This window comes from Melospiza georgiana, chromosome 17, assembly GCF_028018845.1.
Source record: "Melospiza georgiana isolate bMelGeo1 chromosome 17, bMelGeo1.pri, whole genome shotgun sequence".
Taxonomy (NCBI): Eukaryota; Metazoa; Chordata; class Aves; order Passeriformes; family Passerellidae; genus Melospiza; species Melospiza georgiana.
Window position 1 is genome coordinate 3398463 of NC_080446.1, and position 20375 is coordinate 3418837.

The window sequence follows — 20375 nt, forward strand, 5'->3', positions numbered from 1 at the left end:
AAATACATAACAAATCTTGTGGTTTTACTTGCCTTCCCTGAGAGCAGCCCCAGGCTCCCAGGCTCCATTCCATGACTCAAATGGGATGCTGAGGATTTCTTGTGTTATTCCTTTTCTTAAATATTATTTCAGAGCTGTGGTTAGTGTAGGTGTACTGGGGAGGAGGGAGAATCTGGGGTTTTTGCAGCCAGCTACTATGTCTTAATTCCAAAATCAGTCACTACAGTAAGGAGGTTTCCAATACAGCAGGGGATGAGCTCTGCAAGGCTGGGTCTGACTCTGCTTGGGTGAAACCTTCCTTCTTCACAGCTGTGGGAGCTGGTTCTGCATCAGTCCCAGCATGTGTGAAGATGTATTTGATGTGGCCTAAAGACAAAAGCTTATGTATTAATGAAAGACCTTCATATTTGACCATCTCAAGTCATGTAGTTCGCCTTTTAAAAGTCAATTAATACAAACAGGCAAGAAAAAAAAGACCAAAAGTAACAGCAAAAACCCATCCCAAAATACCCCACTGTGTCTTAGTGTAATGATCTATTGCTCTTTGCTTGTTGTTTATCCTGATTTTGAAATCCCAATAAGAAGTTCAAAGAATGTGGAATTAAATTCTTTTTCCATCCCAGATGGACAATTAATAACCATACTGAGAAGATTGCTTGAGTATTGCTGGTTATAGTTCAAATCAGCAGGACAGGCATGAAGGCAGTTTTCAATATTTTATTGCTAATTTGGTTTAACAAGGCACAAACACTGATCTTTATCCCATTATTGTAATACATGTATTTTCTTAGAAGTGAGAACTGCCCTTAGAACACAAGGAGGACTCTTGTAAACAAAATGTAACTGTTCTGGTAAACAAAACCCTATTATCCATATGTTTATGCTGGGGCCAGGAACTGGTTTTAGTCTTCACCCCATTTTAAGATCTGATTGCAGAAGCTATTCCAAATGTAAGACATTATGGAGTTTGAAATGTCTTTGAAATAATTGCTTTACATCAGCTTTCCACCACAGTGTCATAGATGTAGTGAGAAACAGTAATGAGGAAGAGTTTTTGTGGCAGTTTTACTGTGCTGTGACTTTTCTTATTAAAACAATGACTTTTTTCACTTTATATCTATTTTTTTTTGTGATGAAGAATGTTTTACTGCTTTTTCTGTAAACGTATCATTGCCTAGTTATTTGTCCACTGAATCAACTGCTGTTTCATAAAAAAATCTTGTACAATTGCTGATTCAATTTTTCAATTTCCCAGCTTTGTAGTCATAAGTTGAGTGAACCATATGATGTTCTGTATTGAACAACTGTTACTTTTAAAAACAAATATAGAAACATTCCCCAAAATGGGTTTGGTGCAGATACAGTGAGATTGCACATATTTCCTCCTCTCTGCTTCACTTTCTCTTCCTTCTCCCTTTTCCTTTAGGAATATATTTTCCTCACTGTGCTCTGATACAGTTGAAAGTGACTGACAGTCCCCCAACTGCCAAGAAATTATAAATCTTCAAAATTAAAGTATCCAATGAGCATAATTCCAGCAGTGGGAGACAGAAAACAGGACTAGAATGAAGATTTTGATTCGTTTTCTATTTCCTTTAATAGCAAAAGCAAACGGTCAACAGTGCAATCTGCAAATACTAAAAATGAAGTAAAATCTTCTTACCTACTTCTGAAAGAAATTTAACTGGTCTTTTTGTTCATGAACAGTTCATAAAAGCAGGGAACAAGCTGACATTGGTACCATATATAAACATCATAATCTCTTTTAAAAGAAATCAGAACAGAATTTAGATGTGTATTTTGTGTTTGCTCTCGTTTTTGTGTATGTGCAGCTAGGGAATCCTTAATAGCAATAAAAGGACAATCAAATTGCATCTGATGTGCTGCTTCCACCATTGGTATTTGTAATTGTGTGATCACAAAAACACACATCCATCTTATACCTGCCAAGAAGAGGGTGCTCTGAAAATCAGCAGCACTAAATTTACTGTAAGATGCCTCTGCGTATCTTTAAGATACAATTAAAAAGATTTACTATTCTGCTAAAGTTCAGGTGTTAGTTAAGATTCTGGTAGGAATGTGAATTTTTAAAAAAACTTTTCAAAGGGAAATTTTGGAATGTGTCCCCTTTCTTTGTACTACATTGATAGTAAAGGAATGTGAGAGACTGATATCCCAAGAGATGGAGGAACCTTGAAGCAGCAAAAATAACACATTTTTCTTCTTTAAGAAGAAAAATCTTTTCTTCTGTAAAGAAAAAGGGTGGGGAGACACAGAATAAATGCAACAACTATTTTAAAGGTCTTTCACTGGTCTGGATGAAAAAAATTAATTATTTGCTGCTTAAAACCAGAATGAAAGTATTTAACCCAAAACACTTCAAAGCTCTGTGAGATAGCCAAGGAGCAGCCATGGCTGTTGATGAGAGGAATGCCCACAGTGGTGTCTGTGTGTGTTTTAGTCACCAGGCTGCTGCTATTCTTTCTGAGTCTGTTCAGAGCTCTTGGACTGATGGCCAGGAGGTCAATCCCGTGTTGCACACGCACTGATGGAGCCAAAGTGCATCTTTCATCTGCAGAATGAAAAGGGCTTTTGCTTGTGTTGTTAGCTTGTGTTACAGGTTCAGCAAAACTGAAGCATTGCATTTTTGACTGTCTGCTTTCATATCTTGGCTTACAGTTTTTAAGGCTGAGACAAAACATGATCTAGCCTTGTATCACTGTCTTTCTTCTGTAGTTCAATGTCTTTTTACACTGTAAAAGAATAAGTTTACGAAAGTGGTGCAGAGTTAATTAAGATACTGATGTCTGTACAGTCCCTGAAGATCCTCACTTGCTTGCAAAGTCATGTAAAACTTAATTATCATTATCATTCATGTAGGAATTTTAGAGAAGTAGCGTTTCATTGAAGAAAAAAAATCCCAACAGCCACATAAATGTAAGATATAGTGACACCATGAGTTAAAGAACAAATGTTACCAAATAGCATTGATTATTAAATTGCCAATGAAATTGACATTAATGAGACATTAACCCTTTTTGCAGTAGATGGTTGGATTCAATCAGTGATTGAGAAGCAGTTCTTTAAGTGTTACAGAGTGTGGAAGTCAAACTTAGAAAGCCAACTGAACTTGTAGTGAGGTTCTAAAGCATGGTTAGAGATTTTTGTTAAATCTGCTCCATTTCTTGCTCATTGTAAAATGAAATTATTCATTACTGTTTGCTGACTCTCTTCATCTGTAACCCATTCCCATAACCCTGTGTTCCCATTTCAGGAGTTTTATGAACACACAAAAACCCTGTGGCAGGATGAAGGTGTGAAAGCCTGCTACGAGAGATCCAACGAGTACCAGCTGATTGACTGTGCCCAGTAGTGAGTATTGCTGGGGCTGGGAAAAGGGGTGTGAGGTGCATAATGAATTCCTGGTAATCAACTGTTCAGAGAGGTGCACAAACTGGTGTTCAGTTAGACAATATCTACATTGAAATGCCTACATCAATATCTGCATCTACACGTGCTTTCAAAAGGTTTTAATAAGACCCCTTAGTGAGGAATCAGTTTTATTGTCTGCAAGGCCAAATTTCCTGCCTCTCCACCTGGCCCATCCTCTCCAGAAGTCAGCTTCACGTGCTGCACAGTTGCAGTAAGTTGGAGAGGATGTTGGTGGGAAATAATCCTGCTTGTCACTTTGGTTTCTAGTACAGTTACTTACCTGGAAACAAAGAGATGGGAGTGACAGTCCTGGGGAGCAGCCTGTGATCAGTCACCAGAGTTCTGCTTGTGTGCCTTTGTGCACATATCTGAGAAAGAGTCATTCTCTTCTGGTATTTATACTGCTGGGATAATTAGTGTTGTCTTGAGAGTCTGCTGCATGTTTGCAGTTATTTATCACATCCAGCAATATACTGTGGCTCAGGATTGTTTATGGCAAGGTGCTCAAGTTAATTGTGACCATTCCTGGTACTTTTGTTGTGCATACTCAAGAATTGCACGACTTAAATTTGAAATATTAACAGTTAAAACTGTTCTTTGTTTGTTTATATTTTCTCTGCTTCTTTTGGAGAGGCTGAAATAAGGTTTAATGGTCAAGAAAATGAGGTTTCTTGTTTCACACGGTGATGGCAACTGCAGTTTGTCTAATACTGAATCTCTTAAAAAACATCTGATGAAATAAAACCTGTAAGGTTCTTCTTTTGTTTGTTTGTTTAGGAAGACTTAAAGGTAAATCAACAATTAGCTCTGTTTGAAAGAGACAAGAGAGATAATTTTACTGTGCCTTGCACAGCTCCAGGTTTGCAGGAGCCTCTTTGAAGTTTTGCCATTGTTTCCAGAGTGAATTTGTTTGATGTGTAACGATGTCTTTTGCATTAGGTGACTAATGTTTGATCATTTGGCATGGAGCTTTTTGCAAGTTCACTTGCTACAAAATAAAAAAGTACAAAGATTTTCATTTTCAGACAAGCACCCAGTAACTTTTGTGTTTCTAGTGTAAAGCTGATAGAAGTGAGGGAGAGCTGGGTTGTTTCTCGTCGCTGTTTGTTAACAGCTTCTGTGCTGGGAAGGAGGAAATTGTTGAGCACTAAGAGGGTTTTGTGTTACCCTTTTTCTGCCCTGAATGCACAGAAGAAAGCTGAAATTCTTATCATCCCTGGACATTGACTTTTCCATGGATCAGCAGGGGAGGTGGCCCTCATGATGGCTTTACCATCCTGCTCCATCTAGTGGAACACTTCATTCTACATCATGGGCTGTTGAGCCAGAAATAAACTTTGAACATTGCTGACAAATTAGATTTGTTTTTCTCCTAAAGAAAATAAAATAAAAATTGCTGTATCCTTCTAAAAATATTTAATAATTCTAATATTTATTCAATATGATAGTAACATATATGACACTATAGTCTTACAGAAGGAAATTTTTAATTGTTAATTTTGACAGTTCTTGTCCTTTCTTGCATTTTTGACCATGCAGCGGTGGTGTTTTTAATAACAGAATATGCATAGTAGGAGTTTTTTAATGGCAAAATGTTGAATCTCTGGTTGTATTGGCTGAGAAAAAACAGCTTTAGCAAAGGCTGTACCATCCTGGCTTCCCATTTCCTGCAGGTGTGATTTTTGGAGGTGTGGAGCTGGGAGGGCAGGCCAGTAACCTCATCTGCTGGAGAGCCCTTCTGCTATCCTGCACCCTCAAGCTCACTGGCTGAATGAAAATGTCACTTTGGAGGAGCCCTGCTCATTTTGAAAGAGTAGCTGCCTCTGCTCATCATGAGCTTTACTGTACTTCCTGCCCAGGCATATTTTACAGTCTTGAGAGGCAGAGAAAGGAAAGAAAGCTTGTTTCCCTTTTCTTAACTGGCCTTACTAAGAAATCAGTTTCTATTCTGCGTTTAGAACAACACGGGCTGTGACATTGTCACCAGTTTGTATTTCAGCAGTGAGGAGGGAGCTTTATGTGTGAGGAGAGCAAATTTCATTGCTCTTGCAGGGATGTACACAGAGTGTTTGTGTGAAGCTGCCATGTAATCCTGCTCTTGGCTAATAATAAACAGAATAACACAGCAGTGTCTGGAATACAGAAAATCCCAAATGGTGTTACATTATTTACCATCCTTCATGTGTCTTCCCTGGAGGCACAGGGTCACATTTTATTTAGAATATATTATTACTAAAAATCAAGGAGCCATTTCCACTGTGATGTGCCAAAGCCCGTTTGTTAAATCTGCCTTCTGTCAAATACAAACAAACAGGATCTCTTTGAAGCACTGCTGTTGCCAATGCTTGTACCTCAGGTTTCATTTGAGCAGCTCTGCTTTAAAGCCTCACAAATACCCAGCAGAGCAGTCAGAGCCAGCAGGATCTGTCCCCTGGAATGTTCTGTTTGTGGCATGAGGACATGGAGGGTGCCCACACTCTCCTGGCCTTACCCAGAGCCTGCAGAAGTGGCAGCGCAGGAGAGGAGCTCCTGCACTGGTGTCAGGAGTGTTTGGGCCAAATATTCAGCAGCTTAGGAGCAAAGCCTCGGTACTGCATGAACCTCCTGGTGCTTTTCTAGAGTAGCTCATATCAGCCTGTGCCACAGCTCCCTGAATTTTTGCTTTAGCCTTGGCCGCTCATTTCATTTTGTGCCTCATGTTAGGCCGCGCTCTCCCTGCGAATCCCCTCGCCGGCGCTTCCTGGCCATGCCTGGGGTGGCAGAGGAAGCCCAGAGCAGGCAGAGAGTGCAGCCCTGTCGGAGCTGCCATGGCAGGAAGGGCTGGGAGCAGCACCAGGAGCCTTCTCACGCGATTTCCTGCCTCGCTCCTGCCTCTGCTCCTCTCTACGCTGCCATTTCGGGCCAGGAGCAGCTCTGGAGGTGCACGCTCACGTTTCTGGAGCTCCAGCACCAGCACAGCCTCTCTGATACCTTGAAACTGTGCCAGGCTCCTCCAGAAGGGTTTTATGAGGAGTATTTTTTAAGATGTTTGTTTTTAAAATACTTATCAAAGAAAGGCAGGGAGTGCAGCTATTAGCCGACTGCTGTGCAGGGCTGCTGAAGGATCAGCACGTGTGGACGCACAAGCTTCTGATGTTGGGAATTCTTTATATTTTTATTAAGATTTATGGTGTGTTTTATTTCTGGATTTGCAGACTTGCAGAGAGCAGTTAAGAGCCCCAATCTGTGCACTTAATGATTTTCTTCCATGTTGATTTCTCTTCGTGACAAAGTTCCTTTCATGGAACATGTAGTAAAGTGTGTTTGCTCAAAGTCTCACCTTTTTAAACAGTGCCTGATTTATCAGGGGTACTACTGTTACTCTAATTTCTTATCCATATTATTTATTACTTTTTTTTCTTTTACTTTCCATTCAATGTGACTTTGACAGAGTGGTTTCTCTTGTCTCCATTTTCTCTGAGTGCTCACATTCAGCAGGACAGGAATTTCCCTGGCCCCTATTCCTGGCATACACGAGCTTCTTACCGACAGTGACAATGACATTGTTAAACCTTCCCATGAGGAAGAATAATATTCATGTCCCCTTTCACTGGAATAAAACTGGCACAGCCTACTGCTGTGTGAATTCCTTGGCAAGCCAAAGAGTAGACCCAGGTCATCTAACTCCTGATTTTTGGTCTTGATTACAAAATCCACATGATTCTATTCCAGAGTGCTTAGAGATAACTGAATTAGGGTCTTTTCTCTGCTCATCTTCAGCTTGAGGGAATAGAAGATCATGTTTTAAACAAGGTTAAATTTCAATTAAAGAAATACAGCCCAGGCTATGCATTTTCTGCAGTCCAATGGGGTATTAGATGTGTGACAGGGAGCACAGTAACTCCTGTCTTTGCATGACTTCAGTGAAGTCACTACCAACAGCACAAGTCAAATATATAATAGCTGAAATATCCCAACTCCTCCACGTGTGTGCCCTCTCTTGCTGACTGTCAGTAGCAGGGGTGTTCCTGCTGGCAAGTGCTCTGAAAACCAGATTACCTAAATTTAGCCAATAAATGGATTATGAATTCAGCACATGTTCCCACTCATCACAGCTAATCATAAATTCATAATTTCAAGCTACATTCAACCCCAGATAAACTCCTCTGTCTTTAAAATAAATTACATCCCAGTATAAAGCAAGATAAACCAAAAGGTGACCTGGAATAGGTTGCTTGAGTGGTAGGAATTAGGTGCTGCAATAAAGAAGGTACAAAGTTGATGGGCCATAATGGCAGAAAGACCTTTACAACTCCACAATGAGAATAACTGCAGAAGTCATACCACAGCCTTTTGAGGTCTGTGTGATGCCCATTGCATCATCCTGAGTTATTGCCAAGAGATTTGACTCAAACAGTTAAATCTGATTTCTGCCTCCACTTTTACTTCCAGCCCCCTGGATTCATTGCCTCCATTCATCTGCTGCTTTTCTTTCTCCTCTGTTCCACACATCTGTGAATGTGCCAGTTCCTTTCTGGCCTTTGGCTGCAGATGCAGCTTCCTTTCCCTGCCTGGCTGGAAATACTGAGGGTTTGCCTTCAGCTGGAGGCAGGGCAGACCTGCTTGTAAGAGCACAAAAAAGCTGGGTTGTAACTTCTTCCCCAATTTCCTGACAGAGTTCTGTGTCCAAATACTCAGAGTTTGCCTTTTCTTTTAAATGCATCACTTGGTAATGCCTGCAAGGGTTAAGGATAAGCTCTGGTGTTCATGGATGCCTGATTCAGTGGAAATGGATGTTTTATATTTGCTTTCACGTGTGAATGGATTTGCTCTCACAACAGCTATTTCTTTGTTTCACACAAAATTCACATGCACATTTGTTCAGGTTAGGCTTGCACTGGATCAAGAGTATTTTGCAAAGTTTGGCATGAATGTTAGCATTTTATTTAAATAAAATTTGTCTTAAAAATAGGAATTTTTTCTGAGATCAGAAGCAGATACCCACATGATTTGGTGAGTGGATTGCTGTGTTCCTGTAACTGAGGAGTTTAATTTTGAATGTTGGAGGAACATCAGGAGAGTGTAATGAAGGCAGGGTTGGATACCAAACTTACTGACATTTTAGTTCTCTGGAGGATAATGCTGGAGTGGAGTCGAGGGTGTAGTTTGCTCAGGATGTATCTCTATTAATATTTTACTTTATTAGCCAGCTTTGAAACCAAAGTTGTTATTACCAAAGAATGTAAATGTAGAAGTAAGTACTGCTGCATAAACCTAAGTGATGCATCTTCAGAAGATAATTCTGTACTAAAAGTATTTGGCTACAGTCCAGAATTCTGCAGACAAACTTCTTTAGCCAAATGTCTTGATGGGTGGCCTATACCCATAATGTTAATTAACAGAGTTAAAAATAATTCAGTAAAGAGAAGAATGGATTCCTTGTTAACTTGTGGTGAAAATGGCAAACTGTGTTGTTTGGTAAGAGTATTATACTTGCATCACCAAGTGATTTTAAACATACTGATAAATGTGACAAAATATGTCTAATCCCAGGGATTTCTATTTCCAAAAGAGAATGTAATCTTGAACTTTTTTTAAAATAAATGTCAGGTGCATATTTTTGTAATTGCTTTCAAGTCTGTTTGGCTCAGTAGTGTCTGGACTTCTAAGTCAACATATTTCTGGTACCTGTTCAGGCTTCTGCTTTGTTTCTTGTGGTTCTGTTCTCTGCAAACCTACAAATGCAAATGCAGTGGAATATATTTTTTTTGTGGGTGATGGGAAAGGGTTGCAATGCAATGTAGCAGGAGATGGAATATAAGCCAAAGCCTTTGATTAATTAAACTCTCACTAATTTCTGCATTTTAATAGCAACAGGTTCCTCATGCCTTCCCACTGTAGTTTTTTCCATCCTCAAAAGTTTTCGTTGTGGCATGTGAGTGAATGTGGTAGAAATGTATGAAAAAACATATTTTGTCCAGTGAGGCTTTTGGAGGAGATGCTGTGAATATGCTGAAAGCTCCAATTCTTGGGTTTGGCTTTGCTGTACATGGATCTTGCAATTATATTCTTTGGGGTTTTTTGTATTTTTAATCATATTTTCACCAGGCAGAGAATATGCCTTTTTTTCTGGTAAGGAAAGTGCAGCAAATTCACCCTAAAAGTAAAAGTTTACTGCAGGTGAAACTTCTGTAACTGCATTGCTCAAATGTTTTGAGAGAATTAGAATGAGTGAAATACTAAATAGTTGTGTACACAGTAATCCTTCAGTCCTCTGGTTTTTGTGCAGACAGGTAGTGGTCAGTCTGAACTGGGAATAAATGAATGTCAAAAATAAATTGGGAATGAATGAATGTCAAAAATGAATTGGTCAGAATGAATTAGGGTGAGAAGTTAAATGAGAGGAGGAATTGTGACTGTAACTTCTCTAAGTTTGTCATGCACCCTGGGTGTACTAGACTTCTGTATTCTTAAGTTTTAACCATTAATACAAAAAATGTGCTCAGTTTTACCATAAAATTCCCATAAGCTTATTATAAAGGAGAGCAAATGACATCTTGACTTGTGAGTATTGGACTTAATGAAATAGCAGCGTTGGATTGCTGTGGCTGTCAAATGGTGAGAATCAATCCAAGCAACTCTTACAACTCACAGTAGTTCTGAGAATGAATTTTCACTCCCCATCCAGGCTCTTGCAAGGTCCCTTTGTGCAAACACAGAAAACCCCAAATGAGGTTAGTTTTGAGCTGTGATTCAAACAAACAATTCAGTGTGAGACAGAAACAAGCGGAATAAAAGCTTTCCACAGGGGCTGAGCAGCCTTTCCTGGGAATCCCTCCTGCCAGCAGGAAGATCTGCAGGCACAAAATACAGGGCAAGCTATAAATAAACCCTCGAGGAAACAAGGGAGAGCGTGGCATTGGTTGCATCACTTCAGCCTGGCCCGTGTGAGGCTGGAGCATCGCTCCGGGGTGGGTTCTGGGCTTGGGGAGCTGCTGTGGGATGGTGCAGGGCTGGGGGGCTGGCAGGGCACCCCCTGCTCTGGCTGCTGCTGCTGTGGAAGGCACAGAAAATGCAGCTGCAGCAGGAATGATGTGCATCCTGATAGCCACGCTCCTGAAGCAGGTGGGACCAGGATTTTTAGGATTTTGCAGTTCATTCACCTGGGCGGGTTGGGTGAGTGGGTGCTGGAGCTTTTTTCCTGACCTTGGGAGCTGCTGTTTGTGGTGCTCCCCATGAGCAGACACAGCTTTTGGGGCACAGAGGGTTTATGACAGCTCTCGTGGCTCAGCTGCATTGCTGCAGAAAGGGAACATCTCAAGATTACAGGATGACAATTAGGAGAATACTTTTATCAAACATAAGACCTAAAAAGCTATGGTAAAACCTCATTAAAATTGCTTTTAAAAAGAAAGTAAAAGCAACCATGTTTCGAAATATGGAAGGCAACAGAGAATTCCTGATCCAAGGATGGAATGGGGCCGTACATTTGCTGGTACAGTGTGAAAGCAGTGAAAGTTCGATTCCCAATTATTCCCTGGGCTGAAACTCTGCAGATCTATCACTGCCAGTCCTGGGGAGAGGCAGCACTGGATGCTGCTCATTGCACATTCTCCCCTTTCTTTTTCCTCTTCTGTGAACTCCACTGTTGGGCGATATGCCAAAGCCTTTCCTTCACTGGAGACTTCAGTTTAAATTTCTTTTGTCTGGGTGCTTGCCTGCAATCACAGGTATTGCTGAAGTTACTGTTTTAGAGACCCCTGACAAAGATGTCTGGAGGACATTTGGTATAAATTTACCAGCAGGCTCAAAAGTTTATTGAGACCATGTGCTTGCATGCAGAGAACATGGTCATAAAATCCTGACTTCAGGAGGGGCAGGCTGGAAATTAAAAAGTAGATGAAGCTCATAGTAGGTGAAGAAGTTCTCAAACTGAAGCTGAGTTTAAGTAACTTTAAATGCAGTATTTTTAGTATGTGACTAAGTTCTAAGTAAGCTAATTTTACATGTGATTAAGAGTAATTTCATAGCAGGATGTCATTGATAGGTTTTGTGATTTTGAACTGATTACTCTGTAGTATATTATACATTGATTTTGCAGCTGAAACGTGTTAAAATAAGTTGTTGTAGTTAAATATAAATCTCTGTTAACTATATTTGTATTGTGGTGCACTAATTAAGTCTCTGAGAAGCTAAATTGTAATGTGTTCATTATGGAAGTGAGGGGTTTGGGTGATAATTTCCACTTGAAATGTGTTGGCTGCCCAGTAAATTTTCAGTGAGTGCCTTGGGTGCTCTGCAAGGTTCCCCTTCCCCCAGAGGGCTCATGTGAACTGCAGCCCCAGGAAAAGCTGGCAAAGGATTATTTTTAGGAAGCCTCCTGCAGCTGGGGGAGGGAAGGAGCCAGCCCAGGTCAGGTGGCCAGGTCTGCTGTGGGGTCTCGGCTGGACATTTGTGTTTTTGGAAAAAAAGGTCCTTCTGAACCCTAAGTGATTTTTATAAATGAAAATAGGAATATACATACAAAACCCCCACAACTGTTAAACTGCCTTGTTTGTTCATTGCCAGTGTTGGTAATACTTGCAGATTTTCTGAGGACCCCACTGCTCACCACTTCTGCTGTTAAGGTATCTAAGAGGGACTTTAATTACACAGTTATGATGTTACAAGATCAGTGGGTGTGTGAAGGGACTGTGAAGCTTTGTGTCTGGCAAGACAATTTTCTTGCACAGCTTCATAAAGTGTGGCTGTTCTCTGGATATTCTTTCATCAAGCTGAGCCTCCTGATTGTTTATTTTGGTGTTTTCTTTAGCTCTCCCTAACATCCCTGTGTGTGCCATGAAGAAGAGCAGAGTTTGCAGTTAAGGTGTGCAGACTCCTTTTCTTCCCTGGCTTGGAATGTCTTCTCCTTGTTTATTGTGGAGAATTCCTTGTTCCCCTCTGTCCCAGGGTGGGACACTGCTTTAGGATACACACAGTTTGTTACCCCAGACAGGGCTTGGCTGAAACAGTTTGTAAACTGATGCTTTGATACAGCTCTTCTTCAAGAGGATTATTACAGCTCACATCTGCAAAAACCCTTGGGTGATTTTGGATAGTGTGGAGCTTCAAGTAAAGTCATATGAATGAAGGATGATCAATCTTTCATGGTCCCAATGCCAAGAAGTATTGTGATGTCATCAAGAATCTTGATCAAGGTCTTGTCATCAAGATTCTTGATATTGAATCTCACCATGGAGTGGTTTGGTGGAAGGGGTGAGAGGACAGGTTTAGAAATCTCCTGTTTTACCTTGATATAGTCCCCAGATGGGCATTCTGGGATCTTACCATGTCTCATTAAACTGCAGATATTAGTATGTTATCTGTGTATTTTCAATGCTAACTCTAATTCTCTACCTCTGCTGTTCAAAATTTGTTTCATAAATTAGGTGTGTGGTGTGTATGAAGTGTGGAATAGCCTTGTGTGAGGTTACAAGTACAACAGACTCATTAGTGGCACAGTGGAACAGTTACCAAGGGAAACACTAATTAAAATGGCCAGTTTTAAAAAGCTTTTTGGAGAAGAACATGTCAGACTATAACTTGCTTTATTGTGATTAATGTGGCTGTTTCAGTAAATTTGAACATACCAGAATTCCTGTGTGCTCTCTCAGAGCTCTTTGCTAGGTGGGATCCTTGGCCCTTCTCCATTGCTGCTGGAGCTCTCTCCCGTGCAGCTCTGTCCCCAGAGCTGAGCTGCTCTGTGATGCAGCAGTGTGTTACCATTCAGGGGTGAGTGGTGTCATCCCCAGCTCCCTCCACAACATCCCTGCTCCATCTCCCTCCTCAGGCATGCTGTGAATTGAGCTCAGGTAGCAAAAACAGCACGAGGCAGGACTGGACAGGTCAAAGCAGAGCTGCTTTCATTAGACTAAAAAAACCCCAACCAAACCCCAAGCCTGGCCCTCAGCCAACTTTTAGGATCAGAAAGGTGTTGAGCCACTTCCCAGTTCCAATCTGATTGGAGCCGAGCCTTGCAGACGCTTGGGAAGCTGGAGCTCCACTGCTGCTTAATTGCTTCTTGTTTTGAAGGATAATTAGGAACTCTACTTAAAAATAGTAACTTTAGTGTTCAGTCCGTTAAATTTGTCACCAAGATAATTTCGTTAGACTCCCAACTGTTTTCTTATTGGAATTGTGAACTAAAAATAGGTGGGATTTCTGCTGTTGTGTGCAGAGGTACCTCCATTTCAGCTGTAACTTTCCCTAATGATGTGAAATGTGTTTGTTTCCCTCAGAGCTTTCTTCTGGGCTGTATTTCAGAAGGTCCTGCTAATTATGCCAAAATTGTGCGCTGTGGTTTTCTGATAAAGTCACGTGGCACTGAAGAATATGAAACTGATTTCCCTCAAGACAAGTCTTACAAATGGAAGGTTGATGCCGCACCCAGTGCATTTTTCTTTTTCACCAGTCTGCAAGAGATGTTTGTAGTAGTTGGACAAATACCTTTTAAAAACAAACAAACACTAATGAACACAGGTTTGTTACTATTATGATGAGGGGTGTGATTTACTTTCTCAGTTCAGTTCTCACGAGCAGTCCCTTTGTTGTGCATAATTGAAATCACAATGTAGATTGTGAGATAATGTGACAATTACCGTGTTTGTATTGTGTGAAACACGGTGTTTTTTTGAAACAAACCTCTGTAATTACCAGAATCTGTACAAGCACATGCTGCTTTTATACATACATGGTTTACAGGGTGAATCAGGTTGTAATATCCATGTTTAAACAACGGGGTTTTTTTAAGTTCTGAACTGTTTCACATTTATTCCTGACGTGCACACCACAAGGCACCATAATGCAGAAAGGTGAAACAGATTTTTCTCTGCAGAGTTAGGTCTGTCTCTGTAAATGTATAGCAGTTTCCCTGCATGCTTTCTTAGAAACCAGTAATCACTGGATCAGACAGAAGGGGTCTGGTTGGAAGGGACCACTGAGGCCACCCAGTCCCACCTCTGCTCAAGCAGGATCCCCTCAAGCACCTTCCTCCGGGTTGTGCCCAGACAGCTTTTAAAAAGTTGCATTTTTTGACTGTGATGTTAGTCAAAGTTTTTTTTCCCCCCCTTGGGATACCTTTTGACTGTAACTCCACTGAATATATGCAGTTTGTGCTGATAAAAATGAATGTAGGTAACATGAGGAAGTTCTGCTGCAGAGCAGTGTGGGGCTTGTGGGGTTTTTTAAAGGCTTGATGTTTGGAGCCACAAGCAAGAAAGTCAGTGACCCAAATGTAAATTAGGTAGGCATTAAGGTTTTTTTTCTTCCCTACTCTGTTATCTTTAAGCAAAGAAACTGAAAAATCATAAGATGTGTTAGTAAAACAGGTCTCTCCAATGGAAGTGAGCTCATTCAAAGGAGGGAACTTGTCTTCCTTAATTAAAATGAGGGATATGCTTATCTGCAGAAGTACTCCAGTGGTGTTCCCTCAAAGCCTGTATTTAGATGCAGTGTGTAATTCTGGCACGGTTTATTAGCATCTCAGATATTTTTTAATGTTCTCATCTGCTTGTTGGCAGTGTGTTCCCTGGGCTTCCTGTGCGTGTGCGTTCCTCCCAAGCAGCAAAGTGCAGTTCCACAGGCTGGAGCTGAACGTGGGTGGGATGGCGTGAGGGAAAAGCGCTGCTTGGAAAGCTCTGCACCTGCCACTGCTTCTGAGCATCCCCATCCAGGCAGGGCACAGTGTGTGCAAGATGCTGCAAAAATCTCTTAGGCAGCAAAATGCAGAAGAAAAGCAGGAGTGGCTATATTTAGTAGTCAACATATTATTAACTTGTGTGTAATGTACCAGTTGCTGTGCTCAGACACCCCTTTTTTGTGGTGAATTAATAATTTGCTGCTGAGGACAGGAAGTGGAGTTAAAGTGCTGTTGTGTGATAAAAGCTGTGTTTCACATATGCTTATGGTGTTTATAGACTGTGTATGGATAAATAAGCACCTGATACGGGGTAGGTAATGTAGGAACACACCTCCCTTTCACAGAACCTGTGAGTGTTCTCTGCAGACTTTCTCCTGGCCCATCTGATCTGGGTCTCTCCCACCTTGAAGCCTTTGCTGCTGTTGTCAGTGTGAGCCACGATCCGGAAGCTCTAATTATAGTCATGCAGAACAAATGGAAATCCTGGAATTGTCTCCAGCACTCTGGAATCACACAGTTGCCAGCTGCAGGTATCAGAGCAATAGGTGAGGCAGCCCAGGATTGTTCCCCTGGAGCTGCCTCATGCCTCCACTTCCCAGCACAGCTTTGGATTACACATTTACTCCCAGATCTGTGGGCTGTGACTGGTGGCCACTAAGTTTTAGAAATATATTTGAACCTAGACTGCAATCTGAAGGGTGCTGTACATAATTTAGTGCTTCTTTAGACATTCTAAGAGGCTTGCTGGGTTTATGTCTTTTTGCAAAATAACAGGCTTGGATATTGGGCGGCCAGAAGCCCCAGCTGGGACTTAACAAATGTTGATGTGGGAATATTTGGGGAAGAGAAATACCATTTTAGACCCCTTCTTGTCTTTCCCACAGCAGCAATTATACCCATGGCTTTTAGTGTCTTTTTTAGTTCAGTTCTTCTCCTGAGACTCTTTAAATGCTTCTTTCATGTAGAAGAGGAAATTTGTAGTCTGTTAATGAGTAATTTAGGTTTAGGTTTTCATCCATTTGAGATGCAAACATGAGACACTGCCCTCTGCAGACAAAGAGATGGTGAAGATGTGCTTGTTTTCCACTGGAATCATGGCTTTTAGTCATCCAGTGAATTTTGGACATTTTTTGGAACTTCAGTGGATACCTTGGGCTCTTTAGGTAGGCTTTTCCTTCCCTTGGATTCCCTGCTGCCTGGCTGTGACTGAGTGCAGGAGATGGGGAGTCCACCCACTGGTGGTGCAAAAAGGAGTTGTTACTCATAGCTGTGTGATACTTTCTTTTCACTGTAATAAACAAAAAAAAATCCCATAAACCAGTTATCAGTGGAATTTCAGAATTAATGCCCACTGAGATGAAGTTCTTCCCCACCTCCTGGTGTTTGTTCCATGCTCCCTGCACAGGTAGAGCTCACTGCACCTTTGGTACTTGCTTCATGACCTCAGTGGGTAAATCTTTCTTTCTTTTGTTGTACTCCTTGCCCCCATCCCCAGAGGGAAGGTGGGGCTGGAGTTAAGGTTTCCAGAGAACGTGGCAGGAATTGAAATGGAGCAGTCCTGTGCAGGGTAATTCAGCTCAGAGGCTCTCTCCAGCCTCAGCTGAAGGATGGTTTGTGGTGAGGGCTGTGGCACAGCCTGGGAGCACAGAGAGCTGTGTGAGAGAGGGATGGGGCTGGGGAGGAAGATGCCCTGCCCAGGCTGTGCCAGTGCTTGGCCTCTGTAAGGGCTGCCAGCAGGGAGGCCAGTGGGGATGCTGAAGGGTGGTGTGTCTGTGTCACCCCTGGTACCTCCTGAATCTTAATTCACAGTTCACTCTTCTAAGGTTCCAACTGAAGATAGAACTGTGCCTTCTGCTGCTGAGGGGCTTTTAGGGTTGTAATGCTGAAATACTTACGTTCTGTGAATAATACATTTAGGAATTGTTTAAGTGATTACAACACTTTTATATAAGTAATAAATAGAGTCAATGAAGCTCGTTCAAAAGAACTAATTCCACCCAAAGCAGCTGAACGACTTCCTCATTTTAACATTGCAAAACAAGCCAGTAAGAGAATAAGGGATTTAAGAGTTGTCTCAAAATTCCCCATCCCTCACCCACACCCCTCACTCCAGTCCTGTCTGGATTCCACATTTTGCACCCCTCACTCCCCTCTGTGAGCCAGGGACTGCCATGGAAAACCTCGCTGGGACTCTGGCTGAGAGAGGAAACAGGAGGAGGTTGTGCCTTGTGAGGGATTTTACTTTTCCTGTGCACACTTCATTCTAAATTCTCTGTGACTCCAGCACTAAAAGCACACAGCTTAGAAAAGTCCGCATGAAAAAACACATTTTGCAAATGTTAGAATATGTTTTGTAAATACAAAGTCTGTCCTACTGTGTTTTACAGTCATTTGAATGACTAGAGCTTTTTGTACTATTTTAAGGTCTTTTATAGCCAGCTGTGTCTTTTCAGAGGTGAGATTTAAAGTTCATATTTTTGTAATGATTTAAATTCTGCTTCAGAGTGAGTTGAGTCAAGTTAGGTCAGTGGGGAAGAGGGGGGAATGCCAAAATATTGTATTTAAAAGATTCTAAAATGACTTGTCATGTCCCTTGTTAAATCAGGGCTGTTTGTGAGTCTTTGTAAAGCCACATTATTCTACGTGGTGTCCATTTTAATTGCAGGCTTAAAAGCACTAAATACCCAAATGCAGTTTGTGGAAACACTGCATAGCCAGTGGTGTGTGTTGATGCTGTCACAGACACACGAGTAAGCAAAGATGGAGGGTCAGTATTAGATTTTTCTTTTAAGAGTAGCAAAACACTCCACAAAAAGCAGAACCATGAAACTGGGTGACTGAAAGGTTTTTCATGGGGAATGAAAGAGGACTGCACTATTCCAGAACCGTGGTGACTCCTCTGAATGGCTTTTCCACAGAAGCAGTGTGGTCACCTTTATTGTTTACCTTTGATTTTGGCTTCAAGTTTGATTTCTTGCTGCTTTTATCTGCCTGAGTGTAATGTGTGCCAGGGACAGACAAGCACTTAAACTTGACTTCTTCATGTTATTGTATGGCAGAACACAGAACCAGACATTTGCTTTTCACTGTAGCCAAAGATGAGTGTCCCTGCACTGCTCAAAATTCACAGTATAAAATGCTGTTGTAACTCTGTGTCATTTGCCTGGTTTAAAATTATATTTTTTTTAATCTGCCTGGTATTAAATTTCATAGTCAAGCAAATGTTTTCAAGAAAAAGAAAAAAATAATTACTGTATTATTATAACTCAGTTCCAAATGAGAGGTGTGCTCTTTACAGATGCTTTCAACTCCAGGTGCCAGTTTGTGCCTCTGCTTTTTCAGAGGCCTGGAGTTGGTTTTGCTGGGTTGAAAGGAGAACATTTAAAGAAGAAGGAGAGGGGGAAGCCACATTGCTCTGAGGAGAGCAAAATCTGAAATGTGAGCGCTGTGAGGTGTGGGACTGTCAGCCAGCAGGTCCTGCCAGGTCCTCAGTCCTGTCCCAGGCCCTTCCAGCCCCATCACGGGACAGAAATGAACATTTCAGTGTCCTGTCAGCAGCATCAGAGTCACAATCACTGCCTTTTTGCCAGAGAACCCAACTTCCCAAAGTTCTGAACAAAAATCTCAGCTGGGATGGTGCTTAAGCAGACAAGATTCCAGCACTGGATTTCTATCTTGCATCTAAATATACACAAACTATTTTTGTGAAGATCTTTGTCCAAGTGTGTTTTGAAGTCCTCCCTCAGCCCCCTGCTCAGGGCCCAGCAGAGCTCTGTCCCCCCATGGTTTGGGCCCGTCTGGGGCCTGATCCCTTCCCTGAGCTGTCGCTGCTTCCTTCATTCCTGCGCAGACTCGGGCCTGGCTCAGAATTCCTGCTCTGTCACTCCACTGAGCCTTGTCCCTAAAATCCCTGTTGCAAATGATGCTGCCCATTTTTCCAGCAGTGACTGGGGAAGTGCCTGGTTCTGTGTTCTCCCTGTTTAAGGTTTCAAGCCACACACAAGCTGAAAAAATGTGGGAACTGTCTGAACATTCATTGTATCTGGTTTTGCAGATGGCTCTGTTTCTTCAGTTTAGGAAAATCAGTATGGAGTATTAAGCTTGTTAATTCTTTTATCAGCTGAATGCACTTTTATTAATATTTTTAATTGTTAACATAATTTTTAATTTATTAGTGATGTTATTAATTCTTCAGCTGAAATCAGTTTTACTGATTTGATGGCACTGGAGGGAGCTACAGATCCTGAGGACAAGATTCATAAAAATAGTTGGATGAAACACAATTAGGTTCACCGGTTTTAATTGCTCAGAGCAGCCTACCGTAGAGGACTTACACCTATAACATAGATAGGCTGTTGCCATTTTAAAAATGGCATATGGGATTGAAGGAAGATTTCATATCCTTATTTGAAATCAAATATGGGGAATTTCAAGCAAATTCATATTCAAATTTCACTTAAAATTCTTAATTTTGAATTTTAATTTTTATATTATTTAAATCAGAACTTGCAGCTGGTGATACACTCTTAGACTAACTTGGAGTATCTTTATAAAAACCAATAAAATAAATTAAAGTGCATTATCCAAAATCCTTCTGCGCAAGCTGCTGTTCCTGGTGTGCCTTGTTGAGGTGCAGGGAGCAAAGTGGATGTGGGGAAAGGCAGGGGAGTTTACACACAGCTCAGAGCCTGGGTGGAAGTAACTCTACAATTTTTAGCAATGAAAATATCCATGTAGGGACCTAAAGGAATCCTGTGGGCTGATGGTGCAGCTTGCAGGGAGTGCACACACGGTGCCTTTTTGGCAGACAGAAGAGATTTTACTGTGGCTTAATGCTTATTATAGTTGCAGTTTCTTGATCACCATCTGTAGTCTCTATTGGTTTTTGATAGAGCAACTAGGATTTTATATTTTGGGAGTGGTGTTCTCTGTGTTGTATCACGCTGACTTACTACTTCCAGTGGCTGTGAAATAACAAAATCTCGCAACTTCAGTCTGGTTCCTGAGCTGCTGCTTTCCTATGCTGGAGAAAATATTGAATCTCCTCATTATACAAATGGCTTCTGTTGAGTAATATTGACAAATACACTGAATAACATTTTTGACATAACATTCTGTTCCCACACAGATAATTTGGATGTAATTGAATGGGTTGATCAAGAGCCTGGGCTAAAAATACGACATTTTGTCACCCACTAAGTGTGAGAAAGCGCTTGCTCCAGAGGCAGTGGGGCAGCACAGGGCGCTGGGCAGTGGGGTGGGATTGCTGTGGTGCAAAGGGACGATG

The 20375-nt window shown here is 41.4% G+C and overlaps 1 protein-coding gene across 2 annotated transcripts in view; it reads left to right on the forward strand.

Moving 5' to 3' along the window:
- Positions 1–20375, forward strand: part of GNAS (GNAS complex locus) — a 131546-nt gene that overhangs the window by 91204 nt on the left and 19967 nt on the right. For both annotated transcript variants that reach the window (XM_058036595.1, XM_058036596.1), the window contains exon 5: positions 3275–3372. In XM_058036595.1, the coding sequence (XP_057892578.1) occupies positions 3275–3372 (98 nt within the window). The remainder of the gene's footprint in view (positions 1–3274; positions 3373–20375) is intronic.